At 43.7% G+C, this 24,574-nt stretch overlaps 1 protein-coding gene across 3 annotated transcripts in view; it reads right to left on the bottom strand.

The window, feature by feature from the left end:
* Positions 1–1,163: 1,163 nt before the first annotated feature.
* The window catches only part of LOC139468348 (netrin-1-like), a 61,538-nt gene continuing 38,127 nt past the window's right edge, over positions 1,164–24,574 (bottom strand). For 2 of the 3 annotated variants that reach the window (XM_071250256.1, XM_071250255.1), the window contains exons 3-7: positions 23,005–23,154; positions 20,671–20,745; positions 17,464–17,505; positions 10,941–11,024; positions 1,164–3,567 (exon numbers count right to left, since the gene is read on the bottom strand). In XM_071250256.1, coding sequence (XP_071106357.1) covers positions 3,239–3,567; positions 10,941–11,024; positions 17,464–17,505; positions 20,671–20,745; positions 23,005–23,154 — 680 coding nt within the window. In that variant the 3' untranslated portion in view covers positions 1,164–3,238. The remainder of the gene's footprint in view (positions 3,568–10,940; positions 11,025–17,463; positions 17,506–20,670; positions 20,746–23,004; positions 23,155–24,574) is intronic. The other variant, XM_071250258.1, reaches the window with a different exon arrangement.

Raw genomic sequence — 24,574 nt, 5'->3', positions numbered from 1 at the left:
GCCCCTTTTAACAGTATTCCAGTTATATCGCGGCGTTTCAACTTAATGTGGGCGGAAAGCCCGAAGTGATGCAGGTTTCAGACGATTACCACTTCGGTGAAACCCACGAGCACGGGTATGGTGCTGACAAACCTAGAAACATAATCGGGGCGATCCGGGATTCGAACCCACAATCATAGGATTCTGGCGTGCCCAAGGGACGCAACTCTGCACAGCGAATTGCGGCGCCTTAGACGACTAGGGTAGAACAGGTCTTCAACAACCCATGCTTGCCGCAAAAGTCGACTATGCTTGTCAGAGGCGGCTAACGGGATCAGGTGGTTAGACTCGCTGACTTGGTTGATGCATGTCATCGTATTCCATTTGCGTGGATCGATGCTCATGATGTCAATCAGAGGATTGTACGGTCCAGACTCGATTATTTACAGACCGCCGTCATATAGCTGGACTATTGCTGAGTGCGGCGTTAAACAACAAACAAACAAACTAAGGATCCTGCTAAATGACTCTGAATTGTGCTGAGGAAATCGTTTTTGAATACGATAACCTTTCTCACCTCATGTAGGCACTTATTTTGTTCCAAATTTCGCGAACAGATATACGTGATTTGCTAAAGTGAGTGAGTGAGTGAGTGAGTTTGGTTTTACGCCGCTTTTAGCAATATTCTAGCACGGCGGGGGACACCAGAAAGGGGCTTCACACATCGTACCCATGTCGGGATTCGAATCCGGTTGGGCGCTCTTGAAATTAACACACGCACACAAAACGCATTCCACCGACCCCCACAATAAAAGTTCCTAACGTTAAAATCATAAAGTCTTTAACCAAATTAATTCCGATAATAGATCATTTATACCGATAATATACAATAGTGTTTGGTGAGCATCATAACTACGATGAGATGTTAAATGGGAAATAAATGTATTCTTAAAATACCCGTATTCTACTACCTGAAAGCAAGCAGTGTTATCTTTTAGCGAATATTGCCCAAGGCAGAGTAATTATCTTTTTAAGCAATAGGATGGCATTTTAAACTTATCTGTTTCAAGCAGCAGACAAATGCGGAGCATACGCCGTGATTACATCTGTGTGCGGAGGCCGTGTGTCGGTTAAAACCCGTGTCACTCCGTGACATCGAGAGATATCTTTGTGCAAGATAATTGAAGACTAGTTGACCCACCGTAGGAGATACTGACTTTATTCTTGGGGAATACAGACTGAGGTCTACTTGATTCAACAGACTGAAGTCTACTTGATTCAACAGACTGAGGTCTACTTGATTCAACGCTACTTCACAGAGTGGGTGAAAAATGACAATAGGTTAGTTAAATTAAAATATACACTTTCACAGGCCTACGGCCTAATCTACAAAAATATGAATGTACACTGTAAAATATTCAATACTTCAGCTCTTACCAACATTTATAGACACTATGCAAACGAGCTCAGATAGATTTACACAAATTCTTTCGACATCGTAAATCTTTACAGAAAAGGGAAGTGGCAGAATAAATTGTCTGGAAATGTATCTAATATGCTACTCGATGAAATTTACTTATGTCGAGCCATTATTAGGACTAATATGATGCACAATACATACACCTCATTGGGAAGATGTACATCGTCGGAAGACTTCGCCATTCTTCATTCGGAACACTTCGACCGTTTCCGTTACTTTGACGGAAATGGCCGAAGTTCAATAATTTTGTTATATGTCTGTATATGTGATTTGGGTACAGCACTTTAACATACAAAGATAACACGAAGATGACTTCTCTTTACATCCGGGGACAGGTGTCATCTAAAGGATAATATCATACTGTAAACAGAGTTTCCGATGCGTGATTTGATGTGTAACAGCTTGATATGAAAGTCTAAAATGTTAAAAATGAAATCCTAATACCAATCAACGTTCATTTTTACAATTTCACATAAAAGTATTTATAATCATACTGACATTTCCGCAGGGAAATGTGTAGGCTGTTACTTGTTTTAACAAACGGGGCATTGATTTTGTAAGAAAATGCGAAGTGTTTCCGGTGGCATTCCATGGGCTATCTACACAAGGGAGATAAATCGTATGAGGCATATTTATACTGACATAAATATTTCAGGTTGACCTCCAATTTTCATTTTACTTGCATGATAAAATAACATTTCATCTCTTGACGCGTGAATAAATTATCAGCTGGCGATGTATGACATTTCAACACGTCAAATGTCAAAACATGACTGAAATGGACAATGGATTTAATGTGGCAGTTTCATGATCTAGAACATGAACAAGTCTAAAAGAACAATGACAAATTATGCAATCACATCTACCAGATCTATAGGTCAACATGATATATATATATATATTATTAATATTTAAACATATCCACAAAATATAGTCCTCAAATACGCAATGTACATAGGCAATAGAGATGTAGGCCGGTGATTCGGCGTACTTGGATGCCTCGCAGCGAGCTTCGCGGTCCAGTCAAATCAACAGAAATATACAATCACGTGACTATTGGCTCGCTAAATTCATAAATTTAATTTCACAACACCATCAAAAGTGCTCATGATCCTCCTCAGTGTTTAGAGGTAAAGTGGTTGAGAAACCATGTCTTCGGTTACTACGCTCTCCGCTCCAGTCACCTGGCATATCGTCTCTCAATAAAATATGGTCAGTCGAAAACAAGGGTGGTAACTCTCAAATGTCCAGTTACCTTGATAGCCTCCGTGTGCTTCCAGAGCACTTTATTGATGACGTCATCACACATGTCCACGTCATGTCATATGTCATAATGACGTCACTGCTATAGACCACAGATATGTAGAAATACCAGCATGGTTCATACTTGGTTTTCCTTGTTCATGTCAGTTCATAGTACGATCAGTTCCTGTCAATCAATGTCCTCTGTGACACTGATCAGATATTGATTCGTTGATCAGTTTGAATGAATCTTGTGATGAAGAAATCAACAAGCTATCTACACGAGTCGATCTCCACTACTGCCTCAGCTATACCCACAATGCAGCATTGTGGCGGTCATATCCGATTCTCATCATATCTACCTACACAGAAATGACGTCATTTCCGTTCTGAACCATAATATCATATTCCCTGTGTATTTCCGTCAATTGAGATAAACAAATATCACATCCTATTCATCGTTGTACTGTAATCTCTTGATCTTTATTCTTGTGTTTGTTAAAACGAGGTATATTCAAGTCGGCACTATTTCCGACTTCACTTTCGGCACTTTCCGCGTCGCTCGTGTTTGGCAAATCTTCTCAACCTCTTCTGCCACTTGTCCTTCCAACGGATCACGATGCTTTTACGATCCACAACGTAGCCAGTGCGGTTGTCGTCCCTCCTCAACTTCCCTACAATCAAGTAACGACGACTCAAGCGGATCTTCGGACATTTGCATTTAAGATCGTCCTTTGGGACCCACAAGTAGGTTTCTCCACGGCGAGTTCTCTCCCCTTGGCTTCGCTTGTAGAAACTGACGACGTTGATAGTAAATTTGACCCAATCATCGACCTTTTCACGTGACAGGACCTGTGCCTGGATGGCTGCAAAAGACAAACCCATTTATAAGAAAATTAGCTCTGCACGGCCGTTCAATATGTATTGTATCAATTACAATGAAACCGAATCATTTTAAGGTTCGGGAAACACTAAATAATGTGAATATTTATAATGCGCCAATCCCATCTATTGAGCAGGCTTAAAACGCTACATTATTACCTGGATCGATGTGCTCTCAAATGTAATTCTGAACTCCCTGAGGAGTGAAGTTACGTTACGTAATCCTACCGGGTACCCATTCACTGCAGCCGAAACCGCAGTGTGGGGACTACCCCAAAATCACAGTGTCTAGTTTTCAGCCATTATTTTGAAAGACAGATCGTTACAGCACCTGTCTACAAACTTGTATATACGACTTGGTCAAACGTTTTTGCGACTTAAATGGGTTTTTATGGAGCATTACTTAAAAGCTTGGAAGTGATCAGTTCATCAAGTGTTTTAACCATATCCATAAAATTATTTGAATACATTAGTTTGCGACTTAAAGCACAAATTAAGCGACATAAGACACACATATCCTCAAAAGAATCAACCAGATCAGAGAGAGTGAGTGAGGTAGTTGGGTTTATTCCAGTTATATCACGGCTTGTAAGCTTAACGTGGGAGGAAAACCCGAAGTCATGCAGGTCTCTGACATTTACCACTTTTGTGGAACCCACGAGCACGGGTATGGTGCTGACAAACCTAGAAACATATGGGCGATGCACAGATGACTTAGATGACTGGGCCACCCGTGCCCCCAGATCAGAAACAATAGACTTAATATTACACATTGACATGCGATTTGTAGAAAAACTACAAGTCTATTAAGACGCCCATAAATCTATTCAGACCAAGTTGTGAGTACCGCTACATATCAAGGCATTGGGCCAAATTGCTACACAGTGACACTCAAAGAAAATGGTTGTTGAGGTTATCTTGCAGCCCTAAACCCATTCTGCATGACAAAACAGCATTCCATTCTCTATCTTATATCCTCTATAATTAGTCGTAGCTGAGAACACATATGTCGCGCAAACGCCCAGTATGCCTGTTTTATGTTATAATTCTTGTAACCTATTGTCAATAAACAATCAATCTTGTACAACATGATAATAATGTTTGGGAATCCGGGTCTGGTTACAAACATGTTTCTATCTTGCTTCCTCCCCGAATGTTTGAAAGGGCGGTGGAAACAGGCCTAACCTTCTGGTGGGGAAACCTCAACCGTATTTGTGTCTCCCCCACGCGGAATTCTCATGTGCACGTGGTTAAGACCCGGAATTATTTTGCCTCTTCTGTTTCGCTTTCATAAGGTACACTTATTACCACTCTCAAGATTTAGCAACACTTCATTGGATGCAGGTTCTGAGAGATGTGGCAGGATTGTGTCTGGTATGAATAACACTACAACGTAATGAATGGCGAAAGGCTGCGAGGATTAGGTGTTTGGGGGAGGGGTCGAGGCGTGTTGGGGGGGAGGTCGAGGTGTGGGTGGGGGAGAGGCCGAGGTGTGGGTGGGGGACAGGTCGAGGTGTGGGTGGGGGAGGTCGAGGTGTGGGTGGGGGAGAGGTCGAGGCGTGTGGGGGGAGGTCGAGGTGTGGGTGGGGGAGAGGTCGAGGTGTGGGTGGGGTTGGTGGTAAGGGAGGTTCGACTCCGTTGTTCCGTGGAGGAGTGTCCTTGATGTTATGCCTGTTGCTTGACTTTAGCCCCTTGGATAAAGGGGACAATTGACGTGTTGGGTGCGTATCGAGGGTGTGCTGGGTAAGAACGCGAGGGACGGGATGGTTGGGGGCTTCTGGTGAAGAAGGGAGAGTAAGGGAGGTCAAAGGATGTCAAAATATTTTGGAATACGATGTAAAATAGTTGCTCTGGAACCAATGTGATTGCAAGGGGTTGGAATGGATCGACACGTTGAGTTCTGGAACCAATGTGACACCAAGGGATAGGTGTTGCTCGATACGGCGTTACCCAAGCAAAGGGCAGAAAGAGGTAGAGTCAATGTTTGATCCAAGTTATATGCACTGAAATCCCCATATAAGACAGCCAGAAAGAATGGGATCACGACAGTGTAATAGCAGCAATGTCGGTAGCAACATCCTTTCAGATCCAAAGAGCACTATATGAGAACAAGGTCTGAAAACAATGTTGTGAATGCTTGGCACAGTTCTCCTACATGTACAGATCCAGCATCACAAGCCTGGATCCATGTATCAGAAATGCCGAAGAATCGACTAATCGTGTCTGAAAGGACAGGGCTGGCACTGTGGAATAAGAATTCGGTTGTATCAAGTCAACAACTGGAGCTGAAGTGTTACATAGCAGGCAGGCCAGTGACATCTATTGCAATGACGCCAGCGCGTTGTAGAATTAAAATAACAGAAGATCGTGAACAATGACTCATTGGGTAGTTATCAAGATATGTTGATGATACTGAAGAATTAAAGGACCACGGACTGGTAGATTGTTGCAATATGATAGAAGTGAGTGTTACTGGCATCAATATTGAACAGAACCTGACCCATCAGAGCGTACAGGGCGATATAGCTGAGTGTTTACGTTCTCGACAGCGTCTCTCCGTATGTCTCCGGTACATTGCTGACTTCAGTATGGAACTCTCCCCAAGGAGATTATTGGTTTTGCAGTATTATCGACGGCTCAGTTAAGCCTAAAGCATGGCCTTACTTTGAAACGCCATCCTCAAATACATATGCGTATTCTGCAGGAACCAATATTCCAGCACACTCTGGTGCCTACAGGTAGACAGATATTTGGTACACTCTGGTGCCTACAGGTAGATAGATAGCTGGTTCACTCTGGTACCTACAGGTAGATAGATAGCCGGTACACTCTGGTGCCTACAGGTAGATAGATAGCTGGTTCACTCTGGTACCTACAGGTAGATAGATAGCCGGTACACTCTGGTGCCTACAGGTAGATAGATAGCTGGTTCACTCTGGTACCTACAGGTAGATAGATAGCCGGTACACTCTGGTGCCTACAGGTAGAAAGATAGCTGGTTCACTACGGTGCCTACAGGTAGACAGATAGCTGGTTCACTCTGGTGCCTACAGGTAGATAGATAGCTGGTTCACTCTGATACCTACAGGTAGACAGAGAGCCGGTGGAGGCACACTCTGATACCTACAGGTAGACAGTTAGCCGGTGGAGGCACACTCTGATACCCACAGGTAGACAGATAGCCGGTGGAGGCACACTCTGATACCTACAGGTAGACAGATAGCCGGTGGAGGCACACTCTGATACCTACAGGTAGACAGATAGCCGGTGGAGGCACACTCTGATACCTACAGGTAGACAGATAGCCGGTGGAGGCACACTCTGATACCTACAGGTAGACAGATAGCCGGTGGAGGCACACTCTGATACCTACAGGTAGACAGAGAGCCGGTGGAGGCACATTCTGATACCAACAGGTAGACGGATAGGCGGTGGAGGCACACTCTGATACCTACAGGTAGACAGATAGCCGGTGGAGGCACGCTCTGATACCTACAGGTAGACAGATAGCCGGTGGAGGCACACTCTGATACCTACAGGTAGACAGATAGCCGGTGGAGGCACGCTCTGATACCTACAGGTAGACAGATAGCCGGTGGAGGCACGCTCTGATACCTACAGGTAGACAGATAGCCAGTGGAGGCACGCTCTGATACCTACAGGTAGACAGATAGCCGACGGAGGCACACTCTGATACCTACAGGTAGACAGGTAGCTGTTCGGGCACACTCTGATACCTACAGGTAGACAGATAGCCGGTGGAGGCACACTCTGATACCTACAGGTAGACAGATAGCCGGTGGAGGCACACTCTGATACCTACAGGTAGACAGATAGCCGGTGGAGGCACACTCTGATACCCACAGGTAGACAGATAGCCGGTGGAGGCACACTCTGATACCTACAGGTAGACAGGTAGCCGGTGGAGGCACACTCTGATACCTACAGGTAGACAGATAGCCGGTGGAGGCACACTCTGATACCTACAGGTAGACAGATAGCCGGTGGAGGCACACTCTGATACCCACAGGTAGACAGATAGCCGGTGGAGGCACACTCTGATACCTACAGGTAGACAGATAGCCAGCGGAGGCACACTCTGATACCTACAGGTAGACAGATAGCCGGTGGAGGCACACTCTGATACCTACAGGTAGACAGATAGCCGGTGGTGGCACACTCTGATACCCACAGGTAGACAGATAGCCGGTGGAGGCACACTCTGATACCCACAGGTAGACAGATAGCCGGTGGAGGCACACTCTGATACCCACAGGTAGACAGGTAGCCGTTGGAGGCACACTCTGATACCCACAGGTAGACAGGTAGCCGTTGGAGGCACACTCTGATACCTACAGGTAGACAGATAGCCGGCGGAGGCACACTCTGATACCTACAGGTAGACAGATAGCCGGTGGAGGCACACTCTGATACCTACAGGTAGACAGATATCGGTGGAGGCACACTCTGATACCTACAGGTAGACAGATAGCCGGCGGAGGCACACTCTGATACCTACAGGTAGACAGATATCGGTGGAGGCACACTCTGATACCTACAGGTAGACAGATAGCCGGTGGAGGCACACTCTGATACCTACAGGTAGACAGATATCGGTGGAGGCACACTCTGATACCTACAGGTAGACAGATAGCCGGCGGAGGCACACTCTGATACCTACAGGTAGACAGATATCGGTGGAGGTACACTCTGATACCTACAGGTAGACAGATAGCCGGTGGAGGCACACTCTGATACCTACAGGTAGACAGATAGCCGGCGGAGGCACACTCTGATACCTACAGGTAGACAGATAGCCGGTGGAGGCACATTCTGATACCAACAGGTAGACAGCTGTTTGGGCACACTCTGATACCTACAGGTAGACAGGTAGCCGGTGGAGGCACACTCTGATACCTACAGGTAGACAGATAGCCGGCGGAGGCACACTCTGATACCCACAGGTAGACAGGTAGCCGGTGGAGGCACACTCTGATACCTATAGGTAGACAGCTGTTCGGGGACGCTCTGATACCTACAGGTAGACAGGTAGCCGGCGGAGGCACACTCTGATACCTAAAGGTAGACAGATAGCCGGTGGAGGCACACTCATGCATGCACAAGACGATAACCCAGCGAGGCAGCTAATGCGATCTGACAGTGACCATTGAAGTACAGCCTGACAATTTTGTTGAACAATTAACAACTTCAACATCGCTTCCCCACAAGCAGTAGGCGAGATGAAACCCTGTTATGACAGGCCTAATCCTAGTTGGAAGAGCCAGCTATTTATCCCGTCTTTGCCTGCTTTGGGTGATACGAAAGGCGTGAAAACACACAAACCGGAGGCAGACGCACAGACGTTGTCAGGTCAGATTAGGCCGCCATACGAGATATCAACAACTGTTTTGACTAATAGTGATATCAGAGATTGATGTAAGCGGCAAAGGATTATTCCACTGTCTATGAGTTTCAAACATTGACAGATTCAATTGGCGACGACATCTTGAAGGGTGTTTGCTGAATACTGATACCAGACACAGCACACAGATCTTCTGGAGATTAAACCTTTGTTTCCCGCCCATTTTTTTATGTCGTCTGCTAACACCTACCTCCTGCACGCCCATTACTACTCCGGCAATGTTGAAATACGCCCTCAGTTGTAGAGTAGCAACTGTGGCGACGATGATATGAGCTGATGAAAATAATGGAATGTTTGCTGTTTATGCGACAAAACCGTTACTATATATTATCATTAGAAATCCCTGCTAGAAGCAGAATCTTTTGTAAATTCCGACTATATCATGTCTTATGTGTTAATGAATCACTATCAAATTGTGATGATACCAGGTGTTCGCTACAAGGTGAGCGTATCCTGCCCCACCGGTGACACCCGTCACAAACACATGCGAAGGCAGGTCAATTGTTAATCTTAGTCAACACGGGAACACGTGGTCAAATTCAAAGCAGGGAAATGCATCTGACATCATTCTGGTCACTGGTGCGTCATATTTGGAAATGTACTCCATATGTCAATCAAAAACGTTTTGAAAGCTTTGTTTTAATTGCCAGTCCGTACCAGTATGACTCCCCACCCCACAAACCCACGCAACAGAACACCACCCCACAACCACGACCCACGCAACAGAACACCACCCGACAACCACGACCCACGCAACAGAACAACACCCCACAACCACGACCCACGCAACAGAACCTCACCCAACGACTCCCCAAACCCACAAACCCACGTAACAGAACACCACCCCACAACCACGACCCACGCAACAGAACACCACCCCACAACCACGACCCACGCAACAGAACACCATCCCACAACCACGACCCACGCAACAGAACCTCACCCAACGACTCCCCACCCCATCGACACACGCAACAGAACCCCACCCCACCACCAAGACTCCCTACCCCACCGACCACCGCCACAGAACGCTACCCCACGATTCCCCATCCCACCGACCATCGCAACAGAATCCCATCCCAGCACCACGTCCCACGCATCAGAACACCACCCCACCCCACCGACCCACGCAACAGAACACCATCCCACAACCAGGACCCACGCATCAGAACCCCGACTACCACCACGACCCACACAACAGAACCCCACCCCACCACCACGCCTCCACACCCCACCGACCCACGCACCAGAACACCATCCCACCACCACGACCCACGCATCAGAACACCACCCCACCACCACGACCCACGCATCAGAACCCCACCCCACCACCACGCCTCCCCACCCCACCGACACACGCGACAGAACACCACCCCATCACCACGATCCGCGCATCAAACCCCGACTACCACCACGACCCACGCAACAGAACCCCACCCCACCACCACGCCTCCCAACGCCACCGACCCACGCAGCAGAACCCCCACCCCACCATCACGACCCACGCATCAGAACCTAGACCCACCCCAGTATATATATCCTATGTTCACCAGAGCAAACATCTAATAAGAGCGTTCAGGGTGGGTGACCAAGGATCCTGGTTCGCTCGACCTGACGGGGCAAACACGACACGGAGATATAATCTCAGCATAAATATACAACTATCGATATATCTGTTGACATATCATATTCCAGAGACGAGAAAATGGATGATTTCCGTCAAAACAGATTTCATAAGGTAGGTGAACACACCTACACACAAAGCCCGAGATAAGTCCGCACATTTAGGGATTTCCCAGTTTAAATTAGGATTTAATTCAGGTTAGAGTTATCCCCCCTATCATGTGACATAAATGGTGGCATATTGTTCAACACACTTCAAAGTGATCAGTGATAATAGGACGTTATACTACCGTGGGAGGTAAATGTACTCACCGAAATCCCGACGACAGAATTTTTTCATGTTGAGTCTTCGACTTCTTTTCTTGCATTTCCGGCATTCGGACGATTGTTTATTTACTGAAATGTAATAATACAACCAACATAAAAACTCATACAAAATACTTACTTTGAAACATTTAACGTAAATAGTATCTAACAAATGTATGAAAGACAAGCGGTAAGGTCGGAACTGAATTTAAATTTTCTTACAAGTTACCACAGGTCCTGGAGCTCACCTTTATTCAGAATAATAATTAAGGTGTGAGGACGTGCCAAATTAGTTATTTTACCTAAAAGACATAATGCCCAATATACTAGTTTAGCAAACTGGATATGGGAATGTTTAACACTGCCGTTAACAGTATTCAGCAGTGTTGAAGACAAATCTTTATAATGTCATGTTTTAAAGGTAACACAATTTGCATGCTACTCATGTTACAGGTAGTATGTCCTTACCTTACCTTTCATACAATTTTACCATTTCAAATTTACCATTTCAATTTTTAATGCAGTTTAATGAAATTCAATTGTTTTGCATTTAAATGACGGGATGGCACTTCTTGATATATTCATACAAATCAAAAGTGATTCCAGCATTGGATTATGTGTTTTCTCATATAATATTTCATAAATTATGTAAATACACATAGATATATAATGATTTCCTGTGGTGATTGTCATTTTAAACTATGGCGATCTTAAACGTTCACAAAAGGCCACCAAAGAGTATTAACTGTTGGCTTTACCTGGTGGGGAAGGTGTCAGGTAAATATTTAATCAGAAATTGAAAAGTTTACTTCGTTGAAGCTAGAGATGTGTAGAACATGCAATTTGAAAAGGTAATAGATATTTAAGTTTGGCGCTAACGGAGAACGGGCGGACGACGGACGAACACCCACAACATACCTTGAAGACGTCAAGGTGAATTAAAAAATGCTGTAATACCATAGGGTTTGCAAGAAAAACATGTAGTTTACGTCAATTGGGTTACATAGGTCTAGAATGCGTCATAATTATCCCTAAATCGGTCTTCCAATCTAAAATTCAAAGAAAGTGGTTTACAGAAGTCTAAACGTCATGACGGAATCAAGTGCGCCCCGGGTAACTCGTCTTCAGGCAAAGGCATTACCTAAGTCAACGCAAACGGGCCGTGTATTGACGTTGTTGGATATTTTAAACAAAGATTGTAACTTCCCTCATGGTTCTGTAAGCGCACTGAGAGCATGATACGATCACAGACAAAGCGAAATATTCCCGAAGTGTTAATTCAACTTCAAAACTTTCAAATCACTGCCTACTGTGAACTTGAGCGTTAAAAACGTCGCGCATAACACGCATAGTTTGCTGGTACTCGGGCTTTTGTTCAGCGAGCGTGTACACCGCGCAGGTCTGTTAATTGTGTTTCTCGTGCTGTGTCCGAACCAGGTGCTACCAAAGTGATCTTTTGATCTCCTCCGCACGTGATATAACCGGCGTTCGTGCGGTCCCCCAATCCACCTTGGATTAGCCTTTCTGTAACTAGCGAAGGGTTACGCACATGTGTTGAAACAGTTCTTTCCCCGTGTTCTCATTGGTGGAGGCGGCCGCACTGGGACAACCCACAAGTTGTTATTTCAAAATATTTGAAATCGTATTTGTGATTGAATTACGGGAAAGGTAATGTTGCTTTAGAATTAACGCATGGGGTTATCTTGACGATGTGTGTACAATTTGAGTGTCAGGCGTACAATGGCATATTTCACCACGTTCTGTGGTCAGGGTTTCATTTAAACTATCGTGTTTTCCGTCGTAATAGAAATATAGCACCCAGTTGCGTATGTGCGCATTAAAAATACCTTTCGTAGAGTTGAAGTGTATCTTGTCTAATGAGAATTGACAACTGTAGCGTTGAGATGACTTTAAGAGGATCTTAGGACTTCCGTAATGCTACATAAAACTTACCATATGCGTAAAGCTAAGATTTAGGGAGGGGCCTGTGAAGTATGAGATTTTCAAAAGACGTTGCGATGAAGGGCACATTTAGTTTAAATTTATTACCCTTCTTAATTTTCTCATGTTCGTACTTCATCGTAGGTCTGCGTAATGTACAAACACGGCGGTTGGTTTAACAATTCGGTTGACCGCTTCCGTGGTCTAGTGGTAGAGCGTCCGCCCGGAGAGCGGAAGGTCCGGGGTTCGATCCCCGGCCGCGTCATACCAAAAGATGTTATAGATGGTACTTGTCGATACCCTCTCCGGCGCTCGGTATTTAGGGACTAAGCTAAAACAACGGAGTCTGTTTTCTGTGTCTGAGTGGGGTATTATTTTAAACTGCGGCATGGTGTCTCAATGGCCAAGCACTATCAAATCGGCATCAGTCCGCACTAGTACACCTCGCTATATAAGTGCAATAATCTTGGACGCGAAAACCCCATTTCACCTCACCTACCAATTCGATTAAGCCGAACTTCGAATAACATTCAATTGAACCACTGACAGATACCGGACAATTCCTGTTACACATGTCTATTTCTTCTACTGTACCCTACTGTACCCAATCACACGTTGCTATGTAATATACGGTATCCTCCTTGCACAGCCGTCTTATACGCGCTTTACCCTCTGTGATAAATTCGTTCTTGCCTATATGTCAACATCTTGCCAAGGCAGTCCCTGTGCCCACGTTGCCGACAGTAGATCCCCGTCGGGTGGGTTCAACCACGGACAAATAATCCCCGTTGTCTGCTTCACGTTTATCAGACCCGAGTTAAATGTGTTCTGTCAATGTGGGGAGACGAAAGCAGTTTCTCCACTAAAACACATTATCCCAACAGACAACCGATGCGCAGATTCTCTTCAACACCTATCTCCGGAAATGGCTTTCCTTTCAAAATCAGGACTTTCCCCAGCACCGTCAAAGTACCGATCGGGTTTAGCGCGGTGGGTCTCGGAACCTACAAGGAGTCCACCCTATCGATACCATCACGTTTCACGCGAGCAGCGACCCCCATAACGTCCTGAACGATTTCAATCTGTCAAGTTGATGTGGGGCGATGTTATCCGGCCGGTCATGCACAGTGACCATAAACTTTGTACACACCCCGACGCCTCTTACAATGCCTATAAGCTCAATTTCTTGTTTTATTATGTGTGAAATCGGGACGTGACATTTAGGGGAGCACGTTACAGGTAGGGCCACTCGGTGGACGACACGTTTATAAAGTGAGTGAGTGAGTTGGGTTGAAACGCGCTTTTGACAGTATTCCAGTTATATCGCGGCGTGTCAGCTTAATGTGGGAGGAAAGCCCGATGCAGGTCTCAGACGTTTACCATTTCGGGTGAAACCCACGAGCACGGGAGTGGTGCTGACAAACCTAGAAATATGATCGGGGCGAACCGGGACTCGAACCCACCATCATAGGTTTCTGCCGTGCCCAAGGGACGCCACTCTCCACAGCGAATCGCTTTAGACGACTGGGCCACCCGTGCCCCCAAGTTAGTTAGTAAATTGGCAGATTACGTCGCCAGCCTCCTGAATGTAGCCAAACGGCTTGATGCGAGTGTAGTTCCTTGTAATCAATTTATGAGTTATGGATAAAGTAAAAATAGTCGGTATCTCCATGAGAGTTAGATGACTGTTTAGATTTTAGCAAAGTGTAAACTTTATGTCACTTCAGATGTGAGTGAAAATTGTTAAATGCTGTAGTCAGCAATTACGCGAGTGAGTATTGTTTTACCCCGCCTTTGGCAATACCCCTGCACCATCACGGCGGGCGACACCAGAAATGGGCTTCACACATTGTTCCCATGTGGGGAATCGGACCCGGGCCTTCGGCGTGACGAGCGAACGTTTTTACCCCTAGGCTACCCCACCTTCCCTCATCAATCACGTGCTAGAGAACGAATGAAAATGGGATGACTGTTGGTAACTTTAGGCCAATGTTTGTTTGTTGTTTAACGCCACACTCAGTAATATTCCAGCTGTATGATATCAGTCTGTAAATAATCGAGTCTGGGCCAGACAATCCATTGATAGACATCATTAACATCGATCTACGCACTTGGGATACGATGACATGCATCAACCAAGTCAGCGAGCCTGACCACCCGATCCCGTTAGTCGCCTCTTACGAAAAGCATAGTCACCTTTTACGGCAAGCATGGGTTGCTGAAGACCTATTCTTCTCCGGATCTGAGAGGTAATGGTGGACATGGTATATGACGCAGTCAAGAAAGGGAGGCAAGACAGCGGGTTTGCGTCGCAGACAGTAATCATAGGATTTACAGAGGTTAACTTAACCATCCTCTGTTGAAATGAGTAAGTAAATGTTTCGCGTCGCCAGGAGCTTTGTTTTACAAAAAAAGGGATATTAGGCCTCAGCAATAAATAAGGCAGATTTGCAGATTCGAAGATGCAAATGGCAAACTGACAATCATGACACTGTGATAAACATTTTAGATTTGTTTGTTGTTTAACGCCGCACTCAGCAATGGTCCAGCTATATGACGGTGGTCGAGTCTGGACCAGACAATCCAGTGATTGACATCATGAGCATCGATCGATACGATGACATACATCAATCATGTCTGCGAGCCTGAGTACCCGATCCCGTTTGTCGCCTCTTACGACAAGCATGGTCGCCTTTGATGGCAAGCATGGATTGCTGAAGACCTATTCTACCCCGGATCTTAACGGGTCTGACATTTTAGAACTATATAGACCATGATTTATGGCTTTATGAAGTATGAACCAGACGTCTTAAGATATCGACTTCAATATGCCTTTTTTCAGAAAGATATTTGAGAACAAACACGTTCTTATCACTTTTATGTGCAGCAAATATTGAATATTTGTATTATTTTGATGGGTTTGAATAGAAAACTGTGAGTTCTAAAGTTCTCTCATCAGAGATCGTCTTGGTGGGGGGATTCAGACGTGGTTCGTGAACCCTGACAACAGGGCTACATGCCAGTCAAAGGTTGACATATGACAAAAAACGCAAAAGAATGTAAAGCCAAAGAAATCGTAATTCTCCTAGTTCTGTTGAAAGAAGGCAAGATCAAGGATCTGATGGCTAAGGGGAAAAATAGTTTCGGCTGATATTTCTGGTGGAAAAAGGACATGAATGAGATCCTTGGAGCGACAATTATTCCCATTGAGTAAAGAATGTCTGACATTGTGGAGAGATTGACGCAACATCTGCTTCCTCTGGAATACGAAAAGAAGGCCGCATGGCAATATTCCGATGTGTATAATCCTTCAATAAGACTGTAAATGTACGGTCGGTCGTATTTGGGGTTTAAATCATGTTAAATCGTTATATCGCTATACCACATTACATCCAAACAAAAAGGTAATTTGAACATGTTTTTTGCTTTACATTATGATGTATTATGTTTCAGCGAAACAATTTGGGTTTCAATTTAAAGTCCAACGCCACTGAACAACAATGGAGCCTCGTTAACTCGAAGGCCTGTGGTTCATTGTGTACCTAAAGCAGGTTCGGGATAAGAAGGTGCTCATATAATACCAGGGTCAAAGTCTGTGGCCTTGGGCTCTTATTAGATATTTCGAAATCAATAAACAACTTTAACGTTTACTACTGAATTGACATCATGTGTTCCCTCACTCGTTAAAAGAATATGCTGTACAATTTATCTTCATTATTATCTTCATCAATTTTTAAACATGTTAACTCCAACATTTTGTGAATTCAGACAAATTGTTCGGCCGTTAAACTACGGTTGTGTGACAAGATCAAGGACCAAATTCAGCAACAGGTTTGAAGTAGCAAAGTGAAGCTTTCCTGGAAGGTTTTCGCTATCGTGTAACGGGTACTTGTCTCTCTTTGTGGGTCGTTGAATGGCTACCTGGGAACAATTTACGAGGAAACGCGCCTTGTGTTGAAGACTTTGGTTGATGGTAATAGCACCTCTCGCCATCCGTGACATGTCCTTTGTCCCTTATCTTTGTGCAGGGAAACAGTGACCGGCAAGAAATGTTTGTCCAGTCGGACACCACGATTCAAGCCTCCTTCACAAGGTATCCAAAGTTCCCGATCCTCAAAGGACCTGTTTGTGAATCTAGTGGGGGACCCGGAGCTTAAGCTTCATTCTGCTACTGCCTATCCCTTCCTATTCACGCGTATCGGGTTCATTTATGAGGAGTTTGATTAGGGATTAACTTGTGGTTTTTAGATTCTTAAACTTTTATCATGGAGCACGAGTCTATCTTAAACATTTACACGATTCAAAGACCATCCTTTTGACGTGTTATTGCTGCATATCCGCCTCGTTCTGTCTGACTGTGATGAACATTTCTGACATTTTATCGTTAGCCTGCCAGAGAGTAGAGGAGGTATATATTCACAAAAACGATCAAGCGACGGGGTGCGTCGTAAGTTTAGTCGTAAGCGTTAAAACTTAAAAGAAAAAGCATTCAGTCAAAAACCAAACGCACAAAAAGATTGATGTATGAGTTTCTGTCTCATCCAACGGATACTTGAGATTCAAAAATAAGTGTTAAATGAAAACCTACCCGTCTTTTTCGGCTTTGATGTTGTTGTTGGCTTTGGAATTTCTGAAACAGAAGAACAAACTGTTGTTCTTTGGAATCTGATGTTTGGAAGCAAGTCGTTCACCGCACCTATCTTGGACTGTGCCGCGGTAATCACCTAGTTGTATAGGTGCAATAAGTAGTTTCACATTGGTGCACTGGCGAACTTGCTGTCATTTAATCTTAACCTATCTTACAGAAGAACAGAAACAGTGCTTCCTGGATGCTGTGGTCCTGTTAAATAATGTAAAATATTAAACAGTCATATCACTGATTAATTAACCAAATTAGTGATTCAAATCAGATGCATAAGTAGAGACATGCTGTAAAATATGCAGTGGTAGTGCGTATTTCCCAGTGTTACAAGTATAAATCACAGGCTCCAACGAACCATCTCAGTTTAAATAAATAAACCGAAATGAATGAATAAATAAATACCTAAATGAAAAACTATATTAAATGAACAATCATATTTTAAGAGTACATTACGAATGATGAAGAAATAGATTAATGAAAGAAAAACAGACTAATGTGACGTTTCAGATGTCTCTAATAGTTAAATCATAGCAATATTCACAAAACCTATTCAGGGTTCGTTGATGTCCGGTCTAGCTGAATCACAGATGCTGTTTACCGGAACCCATAATGTTTCTAACATCTTCGCCCTATTTACAATCCTATCACACCCTCTTGAGCATATTATGTCTCAGTTAACTGGATCTCAGGCCAAACAGAGATGAAAAGTGAGATTCTATCTCCTCATTCCACAAACGGAATGGGCATCAAGAGACCACATTGTCATTTCATCTTATTTGATGGTAATGTTTACGGACCCTACGAATCTCTACTTCAAAACACTGGGTTGAAGAATACGACAGTAAAGCAATGATATCAATAGTAAGAGAGTGGATGAAAGATGGATTTAATTCAATCGGCGGCGTCTATGTATGAACCCCACAGACCATCAACAGCGCATCCTTAGGTCTAGGATACGATGGAGCAGGACACAGAGGCAAGATATTATGATGTGTCAATGACAGCACAATAAAGCAATGCACTTCAATAAGGTTAAACCTGTTATTACATCTTAGGTTATGAAGTTTTATGACGGATGAGCTAGTTAAAATAAGGTTATGAGGTTCTTATGAGAGTGCCTTCTCAAGCCTATGATTATTCTCAACCCAGCAACTTCGAAACCTCTGAGGTAGGGTAACCAACGAACGTAGATGAGACCAAGTGTTTCCACTCTCTAACACTCACATCAACGTCCTATACCTTTGCAACCCTCCCGCTTCACTTAACGCTTTTCAATTTCCTACAGGTACACAACAATGAAGGCATAACCAAACAGTCTTAGTGGTATAGCGTCGGCGAATGTTTGAACAGTGCTCCGTTAGATTTCGTCTCTTTTCTACCCTGGGGGCAGGCATTGTCCTGGACAATCCTGGCGTGTTGGCATAATTCCCAAAGATTTGTTATTGCTAGAAATATGTATCAATACAATTGTCACCTTATGAAATAGCACTGTGTAAGAAAATACTCCTCCATTTTTCCAACGTGTTCGCGACTTTACTTTCAATTAATTCTTTCCTTGCAGGGCACTTTATGTGGCTTCCTTATATTGTTCGCTAAACTCGCACTCGGTGGGCCTGACAGGTGTCTTGTAGATCATTAGTGAATATAAATTTTACACTGAAGTCAAATTGACATTTTAGTGTTGACATTTATTATTTAAGATTATATCTTTGTTACATATACCACATGCAACAATCGGGTCCTACCTAACATAGGTCAATATGTCGTTTCGCCCAAGGTTCTGTTTTCACATGCACATTGTCATATCCGTTAGTGATGACACATATTACCATTACGTCCTGCTTAGAGACGAATAAACATGCACAGAGGTAAGAAATCGGCCTGTCTTTTCGTTTTGTAACATGCAATCTAAAATTATTTAAAAATGTCCATACGTTCTCAAACCATGCACAGAAATATAGTTAGCTGTGGAAGAGAATGATACACACACTTAATACACATTAGAGAAGTCAATCCATTATTGCTGGTTCATCCTCGCGTGTAAGGGGCATGTGCCCTATGCCATATCCGACTATAGGTAGATACTTCAGCTGGGCGGAAAGGTATGTAGTACAAAGGATTTCGAAGAAAATATTTAGTGACGTATTGAAGACATTAACAGCCCTACAAAATAAGGAAGAGAGCGGCATTTACGAAATACGCTCCCGAAATTGGGCAGTGGGCATACCATACAGAAGTTGTAACATGTACATTAAATATAAGAATGTCGTTTCAAAAGAACTTTATCTTGGTGTGTTCAAATATGTTAACAGCGCCCACATAAATGTCATAAGACCAAGGGAGATAATTCACGATTCTCTGACCATGGTCCATGTCGGTCATAATGACAAATGATATGAAGTAAATGCATTTGTGGAAAGGTCATAATAGTTGAAGACAACTGGCGATATAAGGAATCAAGCACAACAACACCTGAACCATCACTGTCAAGATTAATGCTTTCAGAACAATGGAGAAAGAATATTCCTTTCCAAATGCGAGAAGCCAAAGCAATGCACTGATTAGTGAGTGTGAGTGAGTATCGTTTCACGCCTTTTTTAGCAATATTCCTGCAATATCACGGCGGGGGACACCAGAAAATGGGCTTCACATATTGTACCCATAACGGTAATCGAACCCGGGTTTTCGGCGTGACGGGCGAACGCTTAAACCACTAGCTTACCCGACCGCCCCTAATTCACTTAAAGTGTCGAGACGTCCATGATGGGGTACTGGTATTGGTGGAATTTAAGCCGTTATCAGCTTTGCGAATACTTAGACAGATTCAGACGCCTTGGGTGGATTTTATCTGCATTGTTCACATCTTCCACCACTGATCATGGAGTATTTTTGTCAATCGCTGAAGATATAAAATAGGTATTCCACCTTTTTCCTTTGCTAAAATACCATGCATTTAGAAGAGAATGAAGCCGAATAGAAGAGCCGACATATCTTAAAGGAAGAACATGAAAACCTTCGGTAAGACCCATCTGAACAGAGGCAACTCATGCATGCCGTTTAAGTTGGTTAATTTGCATAACAATTGACCTAAAACACTAATGATTTATTTCTAATTAATCCTTTTATCATGCCTTGATGTACATGCGGCATTACTTTCTTTGTCTTTCGAGCCTCGACTGGGAATGAAACCTTCTTCTCTAATTGTAGAATTGGCCACTCTCTTCATTCCTGAAACAAACATCCGTGGTCAACACAATCTGCTCGGATTATCTCCCCCTTGTCCCAAATGTTGCAAAACGATGACTTGCAGACTCCCACTATCTGCTGCAATGTGATGGGAAAGGTTCCAACCAAATTCTCTCTTACTGTTCTGGGAATATATGCTACTCTGGTTGTGCAATAAGAGGAGCTGCTCCCATAAACGTCATCGCTTCAGTCAACAACGTCCCGATTTCTTCATCTTGATTAATGTACTCTTTCACGGGCTTCTCTGAATTGGAGAAGTTCTGATACGGAGCTTGGTCAAATAATTCAATACCAATCCCAAACCTAACTATCTCCGACATGAACTGATTACTTGTACTCCTCCGTGAACCTCAAAGACCAATGACATTATAAGAACAATCAGATCCGTACATATTTCCCTTTAAACCTCCTGTGCTGAACCAGAAAAATATCAGACCTATCTATGCTATATTGTTTCTTGTGGATGAAGCCAGTCAACACTGAGTAATAACGTTCTGAAATGATTCTATGAAGAATGTATGCATGGGAAGCTATATTTATCGGCAGGCCAGCTCGTCTGATCTATGGTCCAATAGTGAGGAGATGGTTGGGACATTCGCCTTACAGGATGAGTATACTGACGGGGGACTCTACAACACACACAGCAGGGAGACTGATCTACGCAGGGCGAAACATACCAGTTAATGATGGAACTACACAGTACTAAATAGTCACAGCTCTAAATTACATTTGCGGGAAGTATTTCGTTGTGTCAGTGAACACTTCTAATCTAAGCATACACGTTACTACCTGCGGCCCGTTCCAAAAAGCGATCTTAGCGTTAAGGTGATCGTAACTCCCATACTTTAACATAGGCTTACGATAGCCGTACCACCAAGACCGCTTTGTGGAACAGGCAGCAACTGAACGTTCGGGTTTAGTTTCAGGTAAAGTCGTTGAACCATTCCCAACATTTTGCTTACGGAAATGAACAACGAGTAATAGTTATTCCTATATGCAGGGGCCTTCTAACATATGTTGCATGGTTCAAACCTCGTATATCTATAATGGTAAAACTACCTGCATAACCTAATTGATAAACAGATGAACCATCGTTTGCTAGTGCTATCAACTACTCTCATCTTAAGGATGATCGATCCCAATAGCGTGGATCGATGCTCATGATATTAATCACTGGATTGTCTGGTCCAGACTCGATAATTTACAGACCACCGTCATTTAGCTGAAATATTGCTGAGTGCAGCGTTAAAAAACAGACCAACCAACAAACTCCAGGAAGACATCAACTTGATCCTGACAAGATGTAAATTTTTGCACAACGCGTGGTATTTGTAATAATGAGTGAGTTGTGTTTAACACTGTTTTACCCAATACATACAACAGATCACGAGTGGGAGAAAAGGCGTGCAGGTCGTAGACGATAACCACTAAAGTGAAACCCACGCGCGTATGTTGGCACTGACAAACCAGGATCATGATCGTGACAAATCTTGGATTCGAACCACCGATCCCATCAAGGCGAACGAGCACCGCTCTAAACAGCAATGTTCGACACTTTAGTCTGTGTCGTCTAGCACGTGTGTTTGGAGGTGAACAAATATATCCTTGAATTCATAAAATGAAACCTATATGAGAAAGAAATCCTATTACCTAACACGCCATCATGACAAGATGGCTTGAGAAAAACCCCTCAACATGGCAGCACTGGATATATTGACATATCAAAAAGGCTATATTCCCCGTGTTTCTCGGTTACAAGAGACTACCCCCACACGAATTGTAATGCAATATGACCTATGGCTCCCGGCCCCCATGGTGCACTGCCGAGTTGAACCCATGATATCACCAGCAGAGGGCCGAGCACGTACACCGTTGCTCATCTCAGTGAAGTGTTGCAAACCACGGTCTATCAAATTTCACTAATATTTCAACTCGGCAAAACCATAACATTTTCACGTCTACGATCGATATTTCATCATCAAATATTTACAAAGACACTGGAAGATGAAACCATGAAAACATATAATCATATGTTGGACATTCATTTCTCAACACGAAAGTACACAATTCTCAACACACCAAATAAGACAAAAATAAAGAATTTTCAAAAAGAAACATGACGTGTATCACAAGAATAGTTTTTGTACTTGTTCCACATTTGGAACCAATTAGAGATGTTTGTGTCGACGCTGTGCTTTGTGTTGACTAACAAACCTGCAAAAAACAGAACGGTGTACTTACTGATACAGGGAGCGATATGAGACTTGCTCTGTTGGTACCCCTTCGCGCACCTGTTGCAGGTTAGCCCAATGACGCCATCTTTGCAGGGGCATTGACCCGTGGTTTGGTTACACGTCTTCCCCAGTGCCCCAACCGGATGACAATCACATGCTGAAATAAAATAAATAGCTATTCAATGCGGAAATCAATCATCAGAATCGATAAATTAGTTTAATGTGCCTAATTATTTCCGTGAATACATTGCAGATTTCGATTATATTCTGATCACCTGCATTTATCTTTTACTTCTTAAGTTTTACATTCGTAGCAGCTATGGTTTACATTATTCATCCAGTTAGGAGAAAGATAGATAGTGTACGATAAAGATTACATATGGATATTACATGCATATTCTTCCGTTATAATCTACAACAAACGTTTCCGCGGCGCAGAGATAGATGTATCCAAAATAGTTGTTCAATGGGCAATGTTTATTTACAGACACGGCGGAACATACAAGACTCATCTACAGATTCATCGCAAGTGGCATCCACCTGAACAATCAGTGTTCACCCTTATTCCAGCACCACCTGTTGCATCCTGGCGGGTCTGAGACTCTCATAACTCGCAGACTCTAGCACCAATGGTGCCGGTGCCAACCATTTTGCTTCGGTATAAGATATGGTGCTGTCTGTCAACACTCTAGCCTGACGCAGATAAGCAGGGGCTATTCTAAGGAACCCCCTGTCCGCCATTTGTGTTTATTGGTTTGGAGTGTAGCTTTATCACCTCGGATACAAGAACCTCCTGCAACTAATGAGGAGGCGAATAAAAGGGGACAGACCTGCCAATTAATGTCTTCATCACCGGGACTGCAAGTGTAATATTTCTCACTGTTAGGTACTACAGTGGATGGGTCCTGTCTGGAACCATAAATTTCCTTCTCCGTGACATAACCGATGACGATACTGGTGCGTCTTTATACAAAAGAATTTTTAGCTGATCTCCCTTAGCGTGTATTGGACATTCAATGCAAAGAATGCTTTTATATATATTGTTGAAGCATGCACGTATTTTACCACGACATAATAATAATGATAATGTCAACCCAGCGAAGTGTCATATCAAATCGGCCCAGACTCATTTTTTCAAGAAGAGGCTATCTGAACGACCATTGCATCGAGTTTATGTGCAGTGTGTTGAGAAGAACACCAAGCCTGCAGGGTCCATCGCTTGGATGAAGTCAGCTGGCCTGAAAAGTGAAACAGGAGGCTTTCCGTTTGCTGCTCAGGACCAGTCACTTCCCACTCGAGACCGTCATTGTGTGATTTTGCATTAAATGTAGATTATGCAATACATTTAATGAGACTGTCCAATATATTGTTAGTGGATGCCCAGCACTGGCACAAACATAGTATCTTAAGCGACATGATGGTGTGTCTCGAACCTTTTATTACCGTCTTCGCCATGCTTGTAGTTTTGACACACAGGTCCATCTATGGTACGACCCAGAATATGTAGAGGGCGTCATAGAAAATGAAAAATACACAATTTGTTGGAATAGGCCCGTATACAGCCTCGGACCTACCCA

The sequence above is a fragment of the Haliotis cracherodii genome, unplaced genomic scaffold (assembly GCF_022045235.1).
Source record: "Haliotis cracherodii isolate W230 unplaced genomic scaffold, xgHalCrac1.p SCAF_2, whole genome shotgun sequence".
NCBI lineage: Eukaryota > Metazoa > Mollusca > Gastropoda > Lepetellida > Haliotidae > Haliotis > Haliotis cracherodii.
This window is presented reverse-complemented; position numbering and strand designations above follow the sequence as displayed.